The following is a 21,494-nucleotide window of genomic DNA, read 5'->3' on the forward strand; positions in this document are numbered from 1 at the left end:
ATGGAGGAGCTCTGGAAACCACATGTGGTTGCTAAGGTAACTGGGTCACCTGCCCACAGCACACAGCCTTCTTACATTTGTATACGGATAAAACCGGCCCATTGTGGTAAATTCATTTTTCTCTCTTCCTCCCTTTGCTCTTAGTTTAAAATTTAGAAGGGGCTTTCAGTGCTTCGCTAGCTCTTCTTTTGACCATACAAGTCCTTTCCATGTTTGCAGTGCCTGCCTCGTGGAGGCTGGTGTGTTTCACAACATTTTTATTAATGTAGGTGTGCCTTGGGCTTAAAAGGCTGAGGACTTTAAATTTAACATGCATAGTTCTAAAATTTCTAATCTGAGGCCTAGAAAAGCTAGCTTTAGAATACCAAAGATCTCACAATGACCAGAATAGTGAACAGCTAGCGTAATGAGTATTTAAATAAAAAGAAAGTCACAATTTTGAATAACTAAACTTCAGGATGTTTTAGGTAGCCTAGAAAGAAAAACAACCAAATAACAATTTGTAAATTTATATAATTTTAAAGTTGTTTACCTATACAAAAATGGTTCATTTGGACCCCAGTAGACATAATCACAGCATATATACTTTGTTACATAATTTACTTAAAAGTTTACTAGTTTATTAAATCTTTATAAAACTGATCATTTGCTAAACCGCCCAGAATATTATGTGAAAAGCAATACTATTTTAGGTCATTTTAACATCTGATATTAATGATAGATACATAAAATATTTCAATATATCTCATTAGCATCTGTAGTTAGCCTAAAAACTGCACTACTAATGTTCATATTTCTAGAAATTATATTTCCATAAATAATCTGCATTTAGGCTGCTCATAATTAATAGTAATTAAGAGACCAATATTAAGAGACAAACTGACTCTGGAATATCAAAAATACATTATGCATTGAAAGAAATTTCTTGGTTTTCCTTTGCTGAAACAATGTCATCCAGAAAATCCAAAGAGAAAAATTAGATTCTATTTACATCTAGATATGTTTTATTTTTTTTCCCCCATCTTCATTTTATTTAATTTAGCACTGGATTTTAATCCTTTTTCACTCGACCTTTGAAATGATCCATGAAATGGAATGCTCCAAAGTAATCGCCTAGAAGAAATCCTAGCTTCACAGACATTATACTGTGGAAAAAACAAAACAAAAAAATCCTAGAGTTAATAAGACAGATTTGTTCCATTATGGCTCAAAAAATCAGAAGCATGAGATGAAAGTATTTCTTGTTACCCATTATAGCTCATATACTGTATATTATACTCTCTTCTCAAAAGGCATACAACTTGAACTGTGGTAATATAAAAAGCATTTTATCTTTACAAAACAGGAGGGAGGACTAAATTCCATCTTTTAAGTAGTTATACTGCTCTTCATTTCACAAGCAGTGTGGAAACATAACAGCTTACACTATGAGCAAGTTTGAAGTAAGGCTATTCATTGGCTTGTGGCAGCTCCTAGTGGCACACTTAAAGCTTTATGACTGCATGTTTCATATCTAGGTTTGCCTCATCACCACCCTCCAAAACCATATGCTGAAGGAATAACAAAATCCTATTAGGTCATTCTGATAAATGCTTTGACCAATTTTCAATAGAGCACACCAGTGGTCATGAATAGGCAACTGATATGACTATCTCTAACAGTTCTGTTAAAAAAATTTATTTTTTTTTACACATTTATGTTGTATTTCAACATTTGAGGATTAGGGGAATCTGAAGACAAAACACAATTTGCAATGAAACCAATTAAATGCTTCACAGTGCTAGTATGATCTCCATGTTTCAATGAATTAGTATCATCATAGAAAAACAGGGCTGGTAAGGACCTCAGACGTCAGCGAGTCCATTCCCCTGCTTCCAGGTCAGATCCACTATACTGCAATCACTGCAAATATTTTTGCCTAAACTGATTTAATATCCATAAAAGAGACTCAAGGTGACTGTTCCAGGGCTTGAATAAATAAACAAACGAAAGAAAAAGATTGAGGGGTCCATCTAGTCTGCCCATCCACTCAATTAATTTAGCTTTATAATTCCCATCAGTCCCTTAGAGATCCCTTGTATTTATCCCATGCTTTATGAATTCAGATACTGTTTTTGTCTCCACTGGGAGGCGGTTCCATGGATCTACTACCTCCTCTGTAAAGAAATAATTCCCAAGATTATTCCTGAATCTCCTTTCACCATTACCCCATGACCCCTTGTTCTAGAGCCTCCTTTCCGTTGAAAGGGGTTTGCCTCCTGTACATAGAGATATTTAAATATCTTAAAAGTTTCCATCAGGTCTCCACTATCATCTTTGCTCTAGGACAGTGGTGGGCAAAGTACAGCCTGCGGGCCAAGTCTGGTCCTTAAAGGGTTTTAATCCAGCCCACCTATCACTTGGGGACAACTTCATTATGTGCTGCCCGCCGATGCTCTGACCTGCCTGCCTGACCACTTTTGATAATGACATCGCCATTGATAACATTTGAGCAGGGAAGTCGGCACATCAGCAGGTGACAAGGGAAAGTCCCGGTCGTTGGTGTGCTGGTGAGGTTCCCACCCACTGCCAGTGAGGAGTGACCCCATTCGTCAGCTCTGGGGGATCCCAACCCCTGCCAGCGAGGAGAGATTCCATCTGACAGTGCTGGCAGGGCTCCCACCAGCGAGAAGAGAATGATGTGGCAGCGGCACCCACTGGAGCCCAGCCAGCAGGGCTGAAAAATAAGAAAAAAGTGGCGGCAGCAGCGCCCACCGGAGTTGAGGCCGGCAGGGCCGAAAAAAAGTCGTAGCAGCGGTGCCCACTGGAGCAGAGGCTATTGGGGCTGAAAACGAAGAAGGAAAAAAAAACAAACAAACAGACGCAGCAAGCCCAGGCCAGGGGGGGGGGGGGGGGGGGGGGGGGGGGCGGCGCTGAAAGAGAAGGGAGATGCAGCAGTGACGCCCAAAAGAGGAGAAGAAAATTGACCAGATGGGAGGGCCACCGCTTCAATCCAGGTCAGCAGGGCTAACGAATGAGCAGAGTGTGAGAGAGAGAGTGTGTGTGTGTGTGTGTGTGTGTAGTAAGGAAGACCCTAGAGAAGGACTGTTGCTAGTTGACAAGAGAGGGAAGGGCAGAAAAAGAGTTTAACAGAGGAGAGAGAGCATGGGGGAAAGAGGATATGGGGTGGGGGTGGGAGGTGTCATAATGTTGGATAGGGATATGAGCACGTGAAGGGATGATTGAGTAGTTGGGAGAAATGAGTGGTGATGGGGGTAATGACTGGATACAAGGGCCATACTATATCAGTTTTGAGAATATGCATTTCTTCTCTCTGAACTTTGCTTAGTGTAGGAGGAAATACATTTGTATTTCTAGTCTCCAGGTTTGCTCTGCATACAGAAGGTGGTCTTGGGATTTCCATTCCAAGTTTTGTTTCCATATTTGTAATTTGTGGTCTTTTATTCTATATTTGGTGAAGGCAGGTCTGTGTTTTCTGCATGTATGTGACTGAGATGAAGTACAAACCCCTACATGCTAGTAAAGTATTGGCCTTATTTGTTGTATTTTCTCAATATTATATTGCACTGGTGGTGAACTGCTGCATTTTCACGGGTAGGGCTATTGCTGTTTCATTTATTGAGTTAATGCTGCTGAGATATGGCAGGTTTGATAGACATGTACAGAGTGGGGTTTGTTTGTATTATTTTACAATGACCTGGTAGTAGTAGAAGGAGTTTGTGATGCTGTTAATGACACCAGAATCAGAATATCTTTTTTGTATGGTGAGTTGTACAGGGAAATGTCTTAGTTCCGCTCTGCACCCATTGTTAGGAAGCAGGGGACTCATGTGGATGCAGAGCAATTGCTTATATTAAGTCTCATGATAATCATGTGTTCAGTGCATCACACATGTGAGCATCAATTCTCAGTGTGTACTGATAGAAAAAAGGTTGAGAACCACTGCCCTAGAGAATATTTGAGCTTTCTCTCTAGGAGAAGAGGTCTTCTGTCCCAAGTACCCCTGATTACCATAGGGAGTTTCTAGACTTGGGATAGGAACACCTACTTGGGATCCCCTGTTGCAAGAAATATAAGGGGCAAGGGGTAACTGCTGAGCTTTTTGAAATATAATAGCCCACAGAATACAGAGACCAATTTACAGGTACCTTTTGCATGGTCTTGTGCACATTAATCAAAACTGCAGGCATAAGGACATCAGCAAGTATCATAGTATAAAAAAATATTCACCCTGGATGCTTGTAGGAATACACCTTGGATGTATTAAAAAAACTCACTGGTGGAAGACTAATAGATTTTTTAAATTTAACAACTGTTAAAATATACCAACATTGAATTCTCTGACAATCAGAATAGAGAATCTTAACTTCCATGTTTAATAAAAACAATATTTGAATTGGTTGTCGAGTTGGATTTGTAAAGTTTCTATTAGCTGTTCCTACAAATTAAACAGGTTATCATTCAGGCAAGAACAAAAAGATGGGGTCTGTAGCAGGGTGACAGATCCATGGGAAGTGGAAGGGAAACAGATTACATAACTTAAGAAGTGCCATGTTGGGTCAGACCAAGGTCCATCAAGCCCAGCATTGTCTCCAACAATGTACCTGGGAGATCCCCAATAGCTGATTTATTTCTTGCATCTTTCCCAAATCTGGCTAATAGCTTTTTGTTGACTTTTCCTTCAAGAACTTGTCCAATCCACTTGACCTAGTTCTCTGGAAAAATTCCTTGATTGTGTGCAGAGTGAAAAAATACTTCCCACAATTTGTTCTAAATCTGCCAGTTGCTAGTTTTAATGGAATATCCTAGTCCTAGTGTTTGAAAGGGTAAATAACTGTTCCTTATTTACCCCGTTCCACCCTTCTCATGATATAAAATTTCAATCAAAAGAGACAATCTGTTGTCTCTTTTTCAAGCTGAAGAGCCCTAATCTGTTTAGCCTTTTTCCATAAGGAAGCTTTTCCATTCCCTTTAGCAATTTTGTCACTAACTTTTTTTTTTGTATCTGCTATATCTTTGAGATGGGATGACCAGAACCGCACACAATATTCAAGGTGTGAACATACGGTGGATCTATAGAAAGGCATTATGATATTCTCAATTTTGAATATCTATTCCTTTCCAAATAGTTAGGAATTATTCGCTTTTTTGACTGCAGACACGTACACGCAGATCCAATACAGTGCGCTAGCCACTGCGCATGACTTGATGCACATCCATAATCCCCTATACAAAATGGGTATTAGCATGTCCAAAACACCACGTACCTAATAGTGCATATCACATGGAAATTCATGTAGATGAAGTTATTAGGAATCACCGCGATCCAAAAAATTTTCCCCATGGCCAATGCACCCTTGCATCGTGGCAAATTTAACACCAGCCCTGTCGACGGGAGACAACAATTTCACTTCCTCCCAAGACACTGCCTGAGCCCCAGTGGAATGAGCCCTGACCTGACTAGGTAATGGCTTCCAGCATTAATGTATGCAACAGTGACTACCTCCTTAATCCAGCAAAGCTACTGTAGCCCGCGAGGCCGGCTCTCCCTGCCTAGTACTTCTGTGGAGGACAAAGAGGCAATCTGTCTTTCATAAAAGTAACCTCCAGCTACCCGACAATGTGTCTCTTGGCATCCAAGGCTCGCAACAGATGATACTCCTCTACATCTCTCTCTCTGTCCAGAGACCGCAAGGAGCTGGACTGATTAAAATGAAAGTCAGTGGCTACCTTTGGTTACAAAAAAAAAAAAAAAGGAAGGAACAGTATGCAGCTGTACTGCCCCTGGAATCACCCAGAGGAAAATGACACCCAGCAAGACTAGGCCTGCAGCTCGGAAACGCTACGCGCAGAACAAATTGCCACAAGAAACAGTTTAAGATCAGTAACCGCAAGAACAGGTTACACACATTGGACTAAATGTAAGGCCCGCTAAGAATTCCAACCCCAATTTAAGACTCCATAAAGGTACCGGGAAACCACAAGGGAGAATGAAGATGTTTCACTCCTTTCAAAAAAAAAAAAAAAAAAGGCCAAATCAGGATGAGCCAACAAGGATCCACCATTCACCTGAGCCTTGAAACAGGAGAGAGCTGCTAGTTGAAACTTTAAGGAATTGAGGGCTAAGCCTTTGTTCAAACCATTCTACAAAAATTCCAAAATGAGTGGGATCTTGACTGAATAAGGAAGAGTACCACGATCTTCACACCAGGCCTCAAACACTCGCCAAACCCACACACACAGGCAAGTGGAGAACTTTCTAGCTCTTAGCAAGGTGGAAATCACTGCCGCACAATATCCATGCTTCAGCGAGCAAGCCTGTTCAAGGGCCAGACAGACACTTGTTGGCTCTTGGTTTCTCCCCTGTTGATTTATGTAAGCCAGAGTCATTGTGTTGTCAGACATTATCTGAACTGATCAACCCTGCAGCCTGTCGAACTGCAAACATGCCAACCTGACTGCCCTGGCTTCCAGGTGATTGATGTTCAAAAGAGATTCCTCTGCATTCCAGTGCCCTTGCACTGTCAGCTCCTGACAGTGAGCTCCCCAACCATGGAGGCTCGCATCTGTCATCAGTACTAGCCAGTCCGGTGATGCTAGGGAAATTCCCTTCCTTAAAATGATCCATCTGTAGCCACCATTACAGTCTGGAGGAGATCTCCATCGGCAGATGGAGCCAAATTGAATAATCCTGAGATTGCGGGTTCCACCTAGACAACAGGGAGAGCTGAAGAGAACGTATATGTGCCCTCGCCCAAGGTACCACTTCCAGGGTGGCCGCCGTTAAACCAAGTACCTGCAAGTAGGACCATAAGGTCAGGCGCAGTGTTCATCAACAGAAGTATCAGCGCTATCAACTTCTGAATATGAGCTTCCAGCAGGAAAACCTTGTCCTGCTTCATGTCAAATCGAACCCTGATGTATTCCAATGACTGAGCAGGCTGAAAAGGTTCACTTCCCAGCTGAGCTCCTGCAACAGGGAGATCACCTTGCGAGTCACCAGATAGCTCTTTTCCAGTGACTTGGCTTAAAATCAGCCAGTCGTACAACTACGGGTGTACTAGGATCTCATCCTCTCTTAATTCTGCCGCAACTACTACCATTACACCTTGGAAAAGGTCCTGGGAGCGGTGGCCAGACCGAAAGGCTGCGCCCAAAACTGATAATGGCACCCAGATCTGCGAACTGCAGAACGTTGATTGTTTAGTCAAATGGGAACGTGAAGATATGCCTCCGATAGGTTCCAAAGAGGTCAGAATTTCCCCCGACTGCATGGTCAATATCACCTAGCGCAAGGTTTCCATGCAAAAATGTATCACCCTCAGATAATGATTGACACCTTTGAGATCCGGGATAGGACTAAAGGATCTCTCTTTCTTGTGCATAACAAAATAAATGGAATATCGCCCCGTATTTTCTTGAGACTTGGGCACTGGAATCACAGCCCTCAGACTGAGGAGCCTTGCCAATGTACTTTCCATTGCCTGCTTCTTCTGTGGGGAGTAGCAGGGAGATACCATGAACACAACACGAGGAACACTGCAAAACTCCATTGCATATCCTTCTCCAGGACCCATTGATCTGATCTCGACCCAGCTCTGACAGAAGAGAGGCGTCCCGCTGTTCCCGGGGGTGGGTCTGCAAACCTTTATTGGGAGGCCTTACTCCTGAGCCCACACCCCTTCTGGGCTGAAAGGATTGAGACTTAACAAAAGGCAAAGTCCTCTGAATAGCTGCTCCTCTATAAGACCGAAAAAGCCTGGGTCCCCTAGCACGGCCTCATGCTAAAGGAGACTGGCGTCTGCTTCTTATCCGCCAGTAATGAAGGCACCAATGATTCACCCCGCTTACTGGCCAGTTTCTCCAACTTGCTCCCAAACAATCGTGAGCCTTTAAAAGGCAATTTCGTGAGGCTAGCCTTAGAAATTGTATCAGCCACCAATTTTTCAGCCATAACTAATACTTGCCACTATTACCGAAGCCACCCCTCTGGCTGAGGTACAGACCAAGTCGCAGCCTGATCTGCCAAGAAGGTGGCCGCTGGTTCCAGAACTGCCCTGGAATTCACCCCAGAGTCATCGACCTCCTGGGAGAGAAGTAAACAAGAGCGAGCCACCAGGGAACAACAAGAAACGATTTGCAAAGTCATTGCCACTGCTTCAAATGCCTACTTAAGGATAGTTTCAATCCTCCTATTGTGCACTTCCTTCAAGGCTGCTCCTCCTTCCACAGGGATAGTTGTCCATTTGGAGACTGCAAGTACAAGTGCATCTACCTTTGGAAAACGTAAAAGCTCTCTCACCACCGGATCCAGAAGGTACAGACCTTCCAAAACCAGACTTCTTTTGAAATTAGCCTCTGGGTGCCCCATTCAAGATCAATCTTGAATGGCCATCACAGGGAAAAAACAAGAGGCTTTACACAGTGAAACCAAAATGGGATTTTTCTTTGGCTGACATGGAATCTGCCCCAGGTATTCCCAGCATTTATTTATTTTTATTTATTTAAGGTTTTTCTATACCGGCATTCATGATAAGATCATATCATGCCGGTTTACATATAACAGGGGGTGCAAAAACTGTTCTTTTAACAAGTGCAACGGAAGCAAAAGTTACAATAAAACAAGGTTGTAGAACTGGGAGAGGAAGGAAATAAGGATAGTAGCGTAAAAATTTACAGAGGTAACTTATTTACATTGTGCAGTGATGTCTCTTTATGGATATTAACATTGTGCAGTGAGGTCTCTCAATGGATATTTGACTCCGGAAAGGCTTGCCTGAATAGCCAAGTCTTAAGTTTTTTTTTGAATGTTGGTAAGCAGGGTTCAAGTCTAAGGTCCGGTGGTAAGGTATTCCAAAGAGAGGGGCCCGCTGTAGAAAAGGCCCGGTCTCTGAGTGCCTTATGGAGTGTAGATTTAGTTGGAGGAACGGTCAGGGAGCCTTTGTAGGCGTCTCTGATAGGTCTGGATGATGAGTGCATTCTGAGGGGGATTTGGAGGTTGAGAGGGGCCTGTGAGTGGATGGATTTGTGGATGATGGTGATGGACTTGTGTAGGATTCTGTAGTGTATTGGCAGCCAGTGAAGATTAGATAGAATTGGCGAGATGTGGTCTCTTCTTCTGGAATTTGTCAGAATTCTGGCTGCCGCGTTCTGTAGCATCTGAAGTGGTTTTATGTATGAGGCTGGGAGACCTAGCAATATTGAATTGCAGTAGTCCATCTTGGAGAAAATTACTGATTGCAAGACTGTTCTGAAGTCATGAAAGTGTAGTAGTGGTTTCATTCTCTTGATTACCTGCAGCTTGTAGAAGCAGTTCCTGGTTGTATTGTTTATAAATGCTTTTAGGTTCAGGTGTTTGTCTATTACTACCCCTAGGTCTCTTGCATGTGTAGCAATGGTGTTAACTGTTGCAGAGTGTGGGGAGTTGCTATTTTCAGGGGAGATGAGGAGGAGTTCTGTTTTGGCCGAGTTTAGAATCAGGTTTAGGTTAGCGAGGAGTTGGTTGATCTCTTGTAGGCAGTTTTCCCAGTATTTGAGGGTTTTAGAGATGGTTTCTTTGATGGGTATCAAGATTTGTACGTCGTCGGCGTATAAGAAATGTTTTAGTTGTAGGTTGGTTAACAGTTTGCATAGAGGAAGAAGGTATATGTTGAAAAGGGTTGGGGATAGTGAGGAGCCTTGAGGAACTCCTTGTGAGGAATTGTAGCGGGGAGATTCTTTATTATTGATTTTAACTTTGTAGCCTCTGTTACAGAGGAAAGACTTGAACCAAGTGTAAGCAGAGCCTGTAATTCCAATGTCTGAAAGGCGGTTGAGGAGGGTGGCATGATTGACCGTATCGAAGGCTGCCGACAAGTCCAGTAGAATTAGTAGGAACGATTGTCCTTTGTCCAAGCCCATGGTGAGATGGTCAGTTAGTGATAAGAGAAGAGTTTCAGTGCTTAAGGTCTTGCGGAACCCGTATTGTGTGGGGTGAAGTATTTCATGATCTTCGAGGTAGGTAGAGAGTTGCGAATTGACCAGTTTTTCCAGGATCTTTGCTACAAAGGGTAGATTTGAGATTGGGCGGAAGTTGTTTGGGTTCATGGGGTCCAGATCTGGTTTCTTTAGTAGAGGTTTAAGAGAAGCTGTTTTTAGTGCCTCTGGGAAGATTCCCTGTGTTAAGGAGCAGTTTATAATGTCTGCAAGTGGTTTAGAGATGGTTTCGGGTATTAACAGAAGAAGTTTTGACGGTATTAGATCGAAGGGATGCGATGAAGGTTTCATTTTCTTTAGCAGGGATTGGATCTCTAAGGCGGTGGTAGGTTCAAACGTGTCCAGTGAGATTGTCTTGTTGGGGATGTGTAGGGGGGTTAGTCAGAGGGGTGGGGTTAGGTGGGAGGAGGGTTAAGAGATTGGAGATTTTATTTTGGAAAAATAGGGCTAGTTCATTTGCTTTAGCTTGTGCTTGTTCACTAGGGAAGGAATGAGAGTTAGGTTGAGTTAGTTCGGATACGTAGGAGAAGAGGGCTCTTGCGTCAAAGATAATGTCGTGGATCTTGAGAGCGTGGAAATCTCTTTTTGCCTTTAGAGTGTTGTTCCTGTAATGGTTGAGGGCAGATTTGTAAGTAGACAGGGTACTGGCACAAGGGGTTTTGCGCCATAGGCTTTCCTTTTTTCTGAGGGTTTGTTTGAGTTTCCGTAGGTCCTTGGTGAACCATGGTTGTCTCTTATGTGAATTCAGGTTGAGTATTTTTGTTGAAAGAGGACATAATTTATTTGCTATTTCCTCTGTGATATTGCTCCAGGATGATATGGCTGCGTTGGGGTCTGCAAGGTTTAAGTTTGGAAGTTCTTTAGCCAGGTGGAAGTTAAGGTCATCGGAAGAGCAAGATCTTCTGTAAGGGAATGGAGATTGAGGGGATTGAGGTTTGTGGGTTTCTGTCATTAAGAAGGTGGCGGAGATTAATGAGTGATCTGACCATGGGACTGGAGTGCAAATGGGATGGGATGAGTGCTTGATGCCGGAGTTTGTGAAAATGAGGTCCAGAGTGTGGCCTGCCTTGTGGGTGGGCTTATTGATAATCTGTTGGAAGCCCAAGGCTGAGAGTGTGGAGAGGAGGGTTTCACAGTTGGTTGTGAGTGTGGTGTTATTGACATGAAGGTTGAAATCTCCTAGGATCAAGGCGGGGGAGTCCAGGTTTATGTGTTTTGCAATTACTTCTATTATGATGGAGGCATCTGCGTCTAGGAGTCCAGGAGGGGCATAGACTAAGAGGATTTGGAGTTCGTTGGTTTTGAATAGGCCTATTTCCAATTTTGAGTCTGATTTTATTGGGAGTTGGGAGGCTCTCAGTTCTTTTTTGGTTGCTAGCAGTAGGCCTCCTCCCCTTTTCTTTAATCGGGGGAGGGAGAAGAAGTCGTACATCTGTGTGGGTAGTTGATTTATTAGGGTTATATCTGTTGGTTTAAGCCAAGTTTCTGTTATGGCACAGATGTCCGGTTTGTTGTCTAAGAGATAGTCATTGAGTATCAGAGTTTTCTTAGTGATAGATTGTGCGTTGAAGAGAGTTAGGGTGAATAGCGAGAGACCTAGTAGTTGGCTGAAAGGGGTGAGTAAGATCGGAATGAGGGTTTTGGAGGAGCGTGGCTGCGAAATCAAGGTCTGGGAAATCAAGGCTGGCAGTTCATCTCTATGGAAGAACTGTAGCATAGTCCTATATGGTTCTAATTCCCGAGGAATTTCTCCATCTTCTACAGAGTCAGGATCAGCCTCATCCTCAGTGTCATTCGGATCCCTATTGAGCAGACCCACTGCCAATCGCGGTGTACCCCAGCGCTTAACAGTAGGCCCAGGTGAGGTTCCTACCTGCGACTGCCCTGGGAGCATTGGATGAGGCGGAGGACCGTGCCTGAAGAAAGGACTGCAATCCCTGGAAAAATTCTACCCATGAAAATGTAGAAGGGTCCAAGCCAAAACCAGAAGGCACCTGAGGCGTACTCACTGAGCTACCTTCCCTTGCTGATGAACCAGTAAGATAAGTTCCAAAATCAGGCACCCCCACCTGATATGTCTTTACCCAGACCTACATCCAGCTGGGAAGATCTAGGCTTAGTGAAGTCAGAGGAAGATAATTCTCGTTGAGTCTCCAAACAGCACTGGTACAAGTTAGCGGGCACTCCAAGCTGAAATGCCCAAATATGACAGACAGCGCAAAGGGAAAGGCGCTTAACTTCTTAGGTATAGAAGCCTTTAGACAGACAGTATTCTAAGAAGTGATTGAAGGAATGTGTCCAGATGTTTTTTTTAGGCATCCACAACTTAGGCATCCCTAATGATAGGAGCCACAAAAAAAACAAAACAAAAAAACACAAACACATAGCAAACACCCAATTTGTGCACGCAAGTAATCGGGATGGCCACTAAGATGCTGCTCAACTTGGACACAAACTGAGGCCCAACTAAGCATCCAACATCTGGATGTACAACTGTACACGTTGGCAATATTAAAGGTAAAAGATTAGGACTGGGAAGAAGTAAATGACGTGAATCTAATGCTAGTCTATGATGCTGGTTGTAGCCCATTGTGGGCAAGAGCCTGGGATATAGTTATACCAGGCTACAATCTATTCAGGAAGGACCAGGTAGGAGGCGTGGTATATATGAAGAACAATATTAAAGCAACACCATTGCTGGGCTTACGAGATAAGGAGGCAGCACTATGGGTTAAATCTGGAAAGAGGGAATGGAATATCTATTTATATTGGTGTAATATACAGACCTTCATCCCAGCAGAGGAGATGGATACAAATTTCATGGAGGATATTCACAGGATTACTGTGAAAAAGGGAGGAGCTATTGCTAAGGGATTTCAAACTTCCAGATGTTGACTGGGACATCTCAACTGCAGTATCTTCTAGATGCAGGGAGATCCTGGATTCTCTGCAAGGAGAACTGTTCTGTCAACTGGTAACGGAATCTATGGCAGATGAAATTTAATGTGGACAGGTGCAAGGTGTTGCATAGAGGGAAAAATAACCCTTGCTGTAGTTACACAATGTTAGGTTCCATATTAGGAGCTACCACCCAGGAAAAAGATCTAGGCATCATAGTGGATAATACTTTAAAATCATCGGCTCAGTGTGCTGCAGCAGTCAAAAAAGCAAACAGAATGTTAGGAATTATTAGGAAGGAAATTGTTAATAAACAGAAAATGTCATAATGCCTTTATCTCGCTCCATGGTGAGACTGTACCTTGAATACTGTGTCCAATTCCGGTCGCCGCATCTCAAAAAAGATATAGTTGCGATGGAGAAGGTACAGAGAAGGGCAACCAAAATGATAAAGGGGATGGAACAGCTCCCCTATGAGGAAAGGCTGAAGAGGTTAGGACTGTTCAGCTTGGAGAAGAGATGGTTGAGGGGAGATATGATAGAGGTCTTTAAATTCATGAGAGTTCTTGAACGAGTAGATATGAATCAGTTATTTACACTTTCAAATAATAGAAGGACTAGGGGGCATTCCATAAGTTAGCAAGTAGCACATTTAAGACTAAATCGTAGAAAATTCTTTCACTCAACGCACAAAGCTCTGGAATTTGTTGTCAGAGGATGCGGTTAGTGCAGTTAGTGTAGCTGGGTTCAAAAAAGGTTTTTATAAGCTCTTGGAGGAGAAGTCCATTAATGGCTATTAATCAAGTTTGCTTAGGGAATAGCCACTGCTATTAATTGCATCAGTAGCATGGGATCTTCTTAGTGTTTGGGTAATTGCCAGGTTTGGCCTCTGTTGGAAACAGGATGCTGGGCTTGATGGACCCTTGGTCTGACCCAGCATGGCAATTTTTTATGTTCTTATGACATAATTTATTTATTTATTTATTTAGTTATTTTCTATACCGGCTTTCATGACCAGGGGTCACATCAAACCGGTTTACATTGAACAGTTTGTGCATTAAAACATAGAACTGGAACAACTAACTGGTGCAGAAAATACAGTTACAATGAACAAGGAATTATACAACTGGGAGAGTGGGAAGAAGAAGAAGAAGAGAGTATAAGAATTGATAGAAATGCATTTACAATGGATCTTTACAAAATATGTAACTTAAAGACCCAGACTGAGAGCAGTCCTGGTCTGGAGTAGGTGGTGGAAGATTAAGACTTTATAGTGGAGTTATGAGATGATGCGAACTCTGAAAAAGTAATTAAGGGATAATATTAACATGGGTTAATCTAAGATCGGAAAGGCTTTTCTGAAGAGCCAGGTTTTTAGTCTTTTTCTAAAAGTTAGTAAGCATGTTTCCTGGCGCAGCTCTACTGGGATAGCGTTCCATAGGCGTGGTCCTGCTGTTGATGGTGCTCTGTCTTCAAGTGATTTGTGTTTGAATGCTTTGGCGTGTGGAACCTGTAATGTTTCTTTATAGCAATTCCTGGATGGTCTGACTGTGGAGTGTTTTTCCAGGGGGATTTGTAGATTTAATGGTGCGAGATGATGGATGACTTTGAAGATGGAAGTTATGGACTTATACATTATTCTGTATTGAATAGGTAGCCAGTGAAGGGCTATCAGGATCGGGGTTATGTGGTCGATTCTCCTAGAGTTGGTCAGAATTCTGGCAGCTGTGTTCTGCACCATTTGTAGCGGTTTTGTATGAGAAGCTGGAAGGCCTAGTAGAATGGAATTACAATAGTCCAGCTTGGAAAATATAATTGATTGTAAAATTGTTCTGAAGTCGCGGGAATGGAAGAGCGGTCTGATTTTTTTTGAGGGTGAATAATTTGTAAAAACAGTCCTTGGTCGTTTGGTTAATGAATGGTTTTAGGGTTAGGCGGTTGTCGAGGATAACTCCTAGATCTCTTACGTTTGTGGTTTGCAGGTTGGCTGGTGGATTTGTGGTGATCTTGTTGTTGTCGTGGGCTATGATGAGGAATTCTGTTTTTGAAGCGTTGAGAATCAGGTTCAGACTGTTGAGGAGGTGTTTGATCTCCGTTAGGCAGCTCTCCCAGAATTCTAATGTGTTTGTAATGGATTTATTTATGGGGATAACGATCTGCACGTCGTCTGCGAATAGGAAGTGTTTTAATTTTAGTTTAGTAAGAAGGTGGCAGAGTGGGAGAAGGTAAATATTAAAAAGAGTTGGAGAAAGGGAGGAACCCTGTGGCACCCCTTGGAAGGATTGTCGGGAAAGGTTTGTGTTTTTGCTGAGGATACCAAAATATCTAACAGGAAGGTGTAGAAAACATGAGGGATATAGTGAAGTTTGAGGAATTGTCTAAGGCAGTGGTTCTCAACCTTTTTCCCATCGTGACACACTGCTCATTACAATTCATGGCGGAAATAAAAAATAAAGGTCCAGTATTATTTTTAATTGTTAAGAATTACACAAGGGTTGACAAAAACCTAATTGTACTTGTATGACTATGCCTTTGCATTATGTAACCCATGGGTGCTTCTTGACCACCAATGGATACTAATTGCTTGTGGTTTATTGTAACGGGTTTTGTTTTCTATATAGTCTTTTGCCTAGGACTACCTCAAGTTTAAAATGTGGATGGGAGACTTATTCTCCTACTTTTATTGTTGTATGTCTGTTTAAATAATCAATAAATAAAAATAAAGTAAAAAAAAACAAAACAAAAAAATCCCCACACCAGGCCTTAAAAACCCAATACGCCTCCTATTAGGAAAACGGAACAAGCCAGACTGCTACAGAGCCCTACACAGAAACCACGTGTCAGAATACCTCACTTCAGTTACATGTGCCAGACCCTCACCTAACAAAGTATAAAGGGACCATAAAGCATAACTAGAAACATGCAGACAAACTGAACTGGAAACCACAACAAGCCAGAGAGACTGTATGCAGTATATGAGGAAAATGAAAAAAATATCACCAATCCTCCTAAAACAATCAAGAAATATAAAAACCAATAGCAGTAAAACAATACTGATAAAAAGAACAGATTTCAAAACTGATAAATGAAATATCCAATAATAAAAAAAAACCCCTCAAATAAAAATTTTCTAGACACCAAAACAGCAGATACAGACTAAATAATTAAAAACAAGATTAAAATGTTTTGCTCTCCATATCCAGGAATGTTTGATATCCAGGTGCCCTGAGATTGTTTTGAATTGGGGGGGTGGGTGGGGGGTGGTATTGCTTGCAACTTTCTCCTCTGTCACGCAAAAGCTCGCTCTCTCTCTCTCTCACACTGGCTTTCAATCACACACATATATACACATGCTTTTTCTCACTTACACAGGTTCTTAGTTACACATTTACACACATGCTGTCTGAAAGCCTGAGGGAATGTGTGTATAAGTGTGAGAAAGAATCACACTTACATATATGCTACATAGGAACATCAGAACATAAGGTTTTCCATACTGGGTCAAGACCATGGGTCCATCAAATCTCAGTATCCTGTTTCCCTACAGTGGCCAAACCAGGTCACAAGTACCTGGCAGGATCCCAAGGGGTAGATAGATTCCAAGCTGCTTATCCCAAGAATAATCAGTGGATTTCTACAAATCTACCTTAATGGGTAATGGACTTTTCCTCCAGGAACGTGTCCTCCAGGAACTTTTCTAAATGTAGCTATATTAATTTTATTAATCCCAATAAAAAAAAAAATCACTAGAAGAAACATACAAATTAACAGCCAATTACCTAAACAGCATAAAGTAAATACTAGCCAACCTAAAACTCATCCTCAACTTCGACAAGACTGAATTAATATTACTAGACAGAAAGAACAACTCTCCTCAAATACCACTGCTCAACCTCATGAACCAAAATTCAATCATATCTCCAATCAACCATGCCCGCAACCTCGGAGTAATTGATAGTCTATGATTTTTGAATGAAAGTTCTGTTATCATAAGCTACTTATACTCCATCATCTAAAACCTTTTCTCTCCAACAATGACTTCAGATCAGTCCTCCAATTACTAATTTTCTCCAACAGACTACTGCAACTTTCTTCTTCTCAACTTACCTCTAAACACCATTCGCCCACCCCAGATCCTGCAGAACACAGCTGCAAGAAGCCTCACAGGAGCAAAAAAGATTGACCACATCACCCCAACACTTATTTCATTGGCTACCAATAAGATACAGGATTGAATACAGTCCTATCCATCCTACATAAAATTATATATGAAGAACAAGAAAATTGGCTAAGCCCCTACATACAACTACATACCCCAAGCAGAAACCTTAGATCAGCAAATAAAGGACTCCTAAAAACACCACCAACGCACTCAAATCAACTCACCTCAACCCAAAAAAGAACAATCTCCCTTGGTAGCCCAAAACTTTGGAACTCCCTATCGACTAAGCTCAGAACTCAAGAAAACCTAAAAACGAGTTAAAAACATGGTTGTTCAAAGCATACCAACTCACCCAATTAACACCACAACATCGCCCTCCAATCCAACCTCATGAATAAATAAATGAAATTCATCACATCTAGGTTTTCATAAAGAAATGAAACAAAAAACAACAAAATCCTTACACGTTATCCCCTATACTTGTTATGAACACTGCCCGCGGGTTTCCCCGTGAGCAGGCACACTCACCCCATGCTGTATTTCTTCTGCCGACGCAGCAGGACGCCGCCGGCCTTCCACGTGGCCAGTGCCACAGACTTTGTGCTCTCCCCTGCGGCCTGGGGGCCGCCCCGGTTCGTTCCTGCTCCGTGGTCGGAGCTGCGGCCCTCCGGCGTCTCTCCACAGGGCTGGGACTGCCCCCGACGCTGATTCCATCTTCGCGGCTGGAGGCCGCAAAAGCCCCGGGCTGGAGTAGCGGCTGGAGCCGCCCCCGGGGCCTCCTGCAGCGGCTGTTGCCGCCGCCTGAGCCTGCGTCCAGGGCTCAGCCCTGCCTCTTCTGTCTCTGTGCAGGCCGCTGTCCGCGGTCCTGCACAGCTTCCTGCTCTCTCCTTAGGCGCTGACGTGCGCCTCTTCAACATTTAAAGGGCCAGACACAGGAAGTGTCCTGGGGCTGCTCCGTGAATCCGTTCTTTGCCTTGCATCGTGGTGACTTCACTCTGGAGGCTCCGGCCTGCCAAAGCCTTTGTAAGGTCTTCTAGTCTTCATGGAGCTCCTCGTCTCGTTCATTGTATCATGAAGTCTTCGTGCCTGAGGTCCTCGTCCAGGTGTCTTCATGATCTTCTTCGTCCTGGTGTTCCTGCCTTCCTGGATGTTTGTTCTTGTGTCTTCGTCTGGTGCTCCTGAGCCTTCTGGTCCTGTGGGCCAGACTCCCTCGGATGACGTCTTTCCTGGGTTGGAGTGGCCTGCAGATGGACAGGTGTCCTGTGCTCTTGAGCTGTCATGTCCTGGATCTTTCCTGCGCTGTCCCGTTCTCCTCGTGGTCCGTGACCAGTCTGCAAGGCCTGTGTAGGGCGCCCTGAGAGACAGTGCCAATGTCCTCCTTCCCTGCTTCTCGTCTCGTCTGGATTCCAAGTTCCTCGTTATGTCTGCACTTCAGCGTCATGTTTCTGATGTCGTTGCATCGACCCTGGTCCAGGATGCCATCGCATCGACCACTGGTCCATGATGTCTTCGCATCAGCCTTGGTGTCAAGTCTTCGTCTGCGATGCCGTTGCATCGATCCTGGTGTCATGTGTTCAACCCAAGTCTTCGTGCCATGTGATGCTATTGCATCAATCTTCATAGTCTTGTCTTCGTGTCAAGGTCCATCTGCCCTCAACCTCAGGCCAGGCCTGCTGCTCCATGCTGCTTGCAGCAGGTCCGAAAGGGCTCAGAATGGTCGGAGGACCATTCAACTTCCAACATCCTCGGATGTTGGCCTTGGGAGCTTGCCGGCCTAGCAGAGGGTCAGACCATCAGCCATGCGGAGCAGTCAACCCTTGGCTCGGCCTTGAAGTTCTGGGTCGGGCTGAGGCCCATGGGCACACCAAACACCCCGCTCTCAACAGAATGCAAGGCCTTTCGAGGCCGTTCTCAACAATACTTAACAGTTTGTACTTTGCATCCCTTGTTTAACCCCCCTTATCCCTGTAACCTTATTTTGTAAACAGTTATGATGGCGTTATTTTGACGTTTCCAAATGACGGTATATAAAACTCATTAAATAAAAAATAAAATAAATAAAATTAATAGCTTTCATCACATCCTCTGGCAACAAATTCCAGAGCTTGATTGTGTTGAGTAAAAATATATTATTCTCTCATTAGTTTAAAATGTATTACCCAGTAACTTCATTGTGTCTCCCCTGGTCTTTCTACTTTTTGAAATAGTAAACAATTGATCAACGTTTACTCATTCCATTCCACTCATTTTATAGACCTCTATTCTATCTCCCCCTCTGCCATCTCCAAGCTGAAGAGGTCTAACCTCTAGCCTTTCTTCATAGTGGAATTGTTCCATCCCCTTTTATCGTCGCCCTTCTCTGTACCTTTTCTAATTCTGCTATATATCTTTGAGATGTGGTTACCAGAACTGCACACAGTACTCAAGATGAGGTCACGCCATGGAGCGACAGAGAGGCATTATGATATTCTCTGTTTTTTTTTTTTCAATTCAAAGTTTATTAATATTTTGAATTTTTCAACATATATAACACTGGCACATATGTATCAATGACTTCCTGTGGTTATACAACTCTAACAGGTCCACTCATAACAGAGTATGTATGTAACCATGTAATGACAAAAGGCCATAATAATAAGCAGATGTTGTACATAACATCCCTCCCCCCTACCCCCCCCCTGGAGACGACAGATTTAATTGCCCAATTGATACAAACATAATACAGTCCCATGCCAATAGTCATTATCAATATCAATATCATGTAACCTGTTGCGAAGTATGAACATTATCTCGATGGTTGTAAGAAGAGTAAGGATTAATGCCATGAGAGTATTAATCAGTGTAAATTAAACTGTAATTGTGAGATATTGGGATAAATGATAAAGAACATCACGACACACACAAAAAGGGTCTCACTGTACATGACACCATTATCCGCAGACTCCCCTTATTGAAGCTTGATATAATCTGAAAAAGGTTTCCAACTTTTGTGGAAGGAGGCCAATGTTCTATTTTTTACGGCCGTTAGTGAGGCTAACGTATGATATGAGTGCAGACGATCGATTACATCTTTAAGATTGGGCAGGTTACTTGTCTTCCAATGCAAAGCCACTAAAGCTCGGGCCGCAATAAAGGTATGAATACAAAATTTATGGTAACATTCACTCACATTCTCAGGAAGCATATTCAAAAGTGCCACCTCCATGGATGGTATCACAGAACAGTTGAGAAGCTTGCCCAACCATTCAAAAACTGAGCCCCAAAAAAGTTGAAGGCGTGGGCACTCCCACCATATATGTATGTATGAGCCGCACATTCCACAGTTACGCCAGCAAGTATCCGGGATATGGGGAAAATATCGATGTAGCTTATCTGGTGTTATATACCACCTATATATCATTTTAAGACAGTTCTCCTGGAGCCTAGCAGAGACTGAGCTACGCCTAGCCCATATAAAAATATCTTCCCATGACTTTTGCCCTAAAGATTTACCTAAATCTGCTTCCCATTGAGTTATAAACCACTTAGCCTCAAGCTTCAATGGAATCATCAGCTGATAAACTTTAGATACAGCGCCTGTAAGACTATCACTTTGTTGGATATAAGTTTCGAACATTGAGCGACCGGTCCGCAAGGACCGATCCCGCTGCAGGCTTCGCACAAAATGAGTGACTTGTGCATAAGCTAAAAAATCGCGGTAATCCAAAGAAAATTTGGAAAATAGGTCCTCACGTGGAATAATGGCACCCATATGTAAAAACTGCCCTAATGTAGTAAGACCCAACTCCTTCCACATTACTAGTCTTTTAGTTTGGTAACCCATCTCCAACTGGGTGGTGTTCAAAATAGACGACTGATAGTAATACTTAAATTTCCCAAGCAACTTTTGTTTATGGCTAGTCCATAAGCGCAAAGTAACCTTCAGTGACTCTGGGATTTTACGCACCGGGCGCCAAGTAGATTTAGGTTGCCACCAGAGCGCAGCCAACTCCATAGGCCCTACTATATGCTGTTCAATTTGTACCCATTGTTTTGGTGCTTTAACGCGATGAAAATCAAATATCACTCTCAGCTGCGCAGCCCCATAATACCATGCCAGATTTGGTACCGCCATACCCCCCATAGGCTTAGGTAAATATAGCACTTGTCGAGCTAGCCTGGGGGGCCTCCTTCTCCAAATAAAGTCGAATATTTTCCTCTGCCAGGAACGCAAAATAGCGGACGGAATGTGTATAGGAAGCGAGGAAAACAAGTACAAAAACTTGGGGAGCACAGACATTTTAATAATAGCTATCCCCCCCATCCAAGTAAATGCTTCCTTATTCCAACGACTCAAATCCATAATTATTTTGTGAATTAGAGGGGTGTAGTTCAGTGCAAATAGCTCAGAAAGTTTTGCAGATATGCGAACTCCTAAGTATTTAATAGAAGATTTCGCCCATTTAAAAGGAAATTGTCA

At 42.9% G+C, this 21,494-nt stretch overlaps 1 protein-coding gene across 1 annotated transcript in view; it reads right to left on the reverse strand.

Moving 5' to 3' along the window:
* Positions 1-493: 493 nt before the first annotated feature.
* The window catches only part of SDR16C5 (short chain dehydrogenase/reductase family 16C member 5), an 86,123-nt gene continuing 65,122 nt past the window's right edge, over positions 494-21,494 (reverse strand). The window contains exon 7 of the mRNA XM_029591315.1: positions 494-1,145. Within this exon, the coding sequence (XP_029447175.1) occupies positions 1,052-1,145 (94 nt within the window). The 3' untranslated portion in view covers positions 494-1,051. The remainder of the gene's footprint in view (positions 1,146-21,494) is intronic.

This window comes from Rhinatrema bivittatum, chromosome 2 (genome assembly GCF_901001135.1).
Source record: "Rhinatrema bivittatum chromosome 2, aRhiBiv1.1, whole genome shotgun sequence".
Taxonomy (NCBI): domain Eukaryota; kingdom Metazoa; phylum Chordata; class Amphibia; order Gymnophiona; family Rhinatrematidae; genus Rhinatrema; species Rhinatrema bivittatum.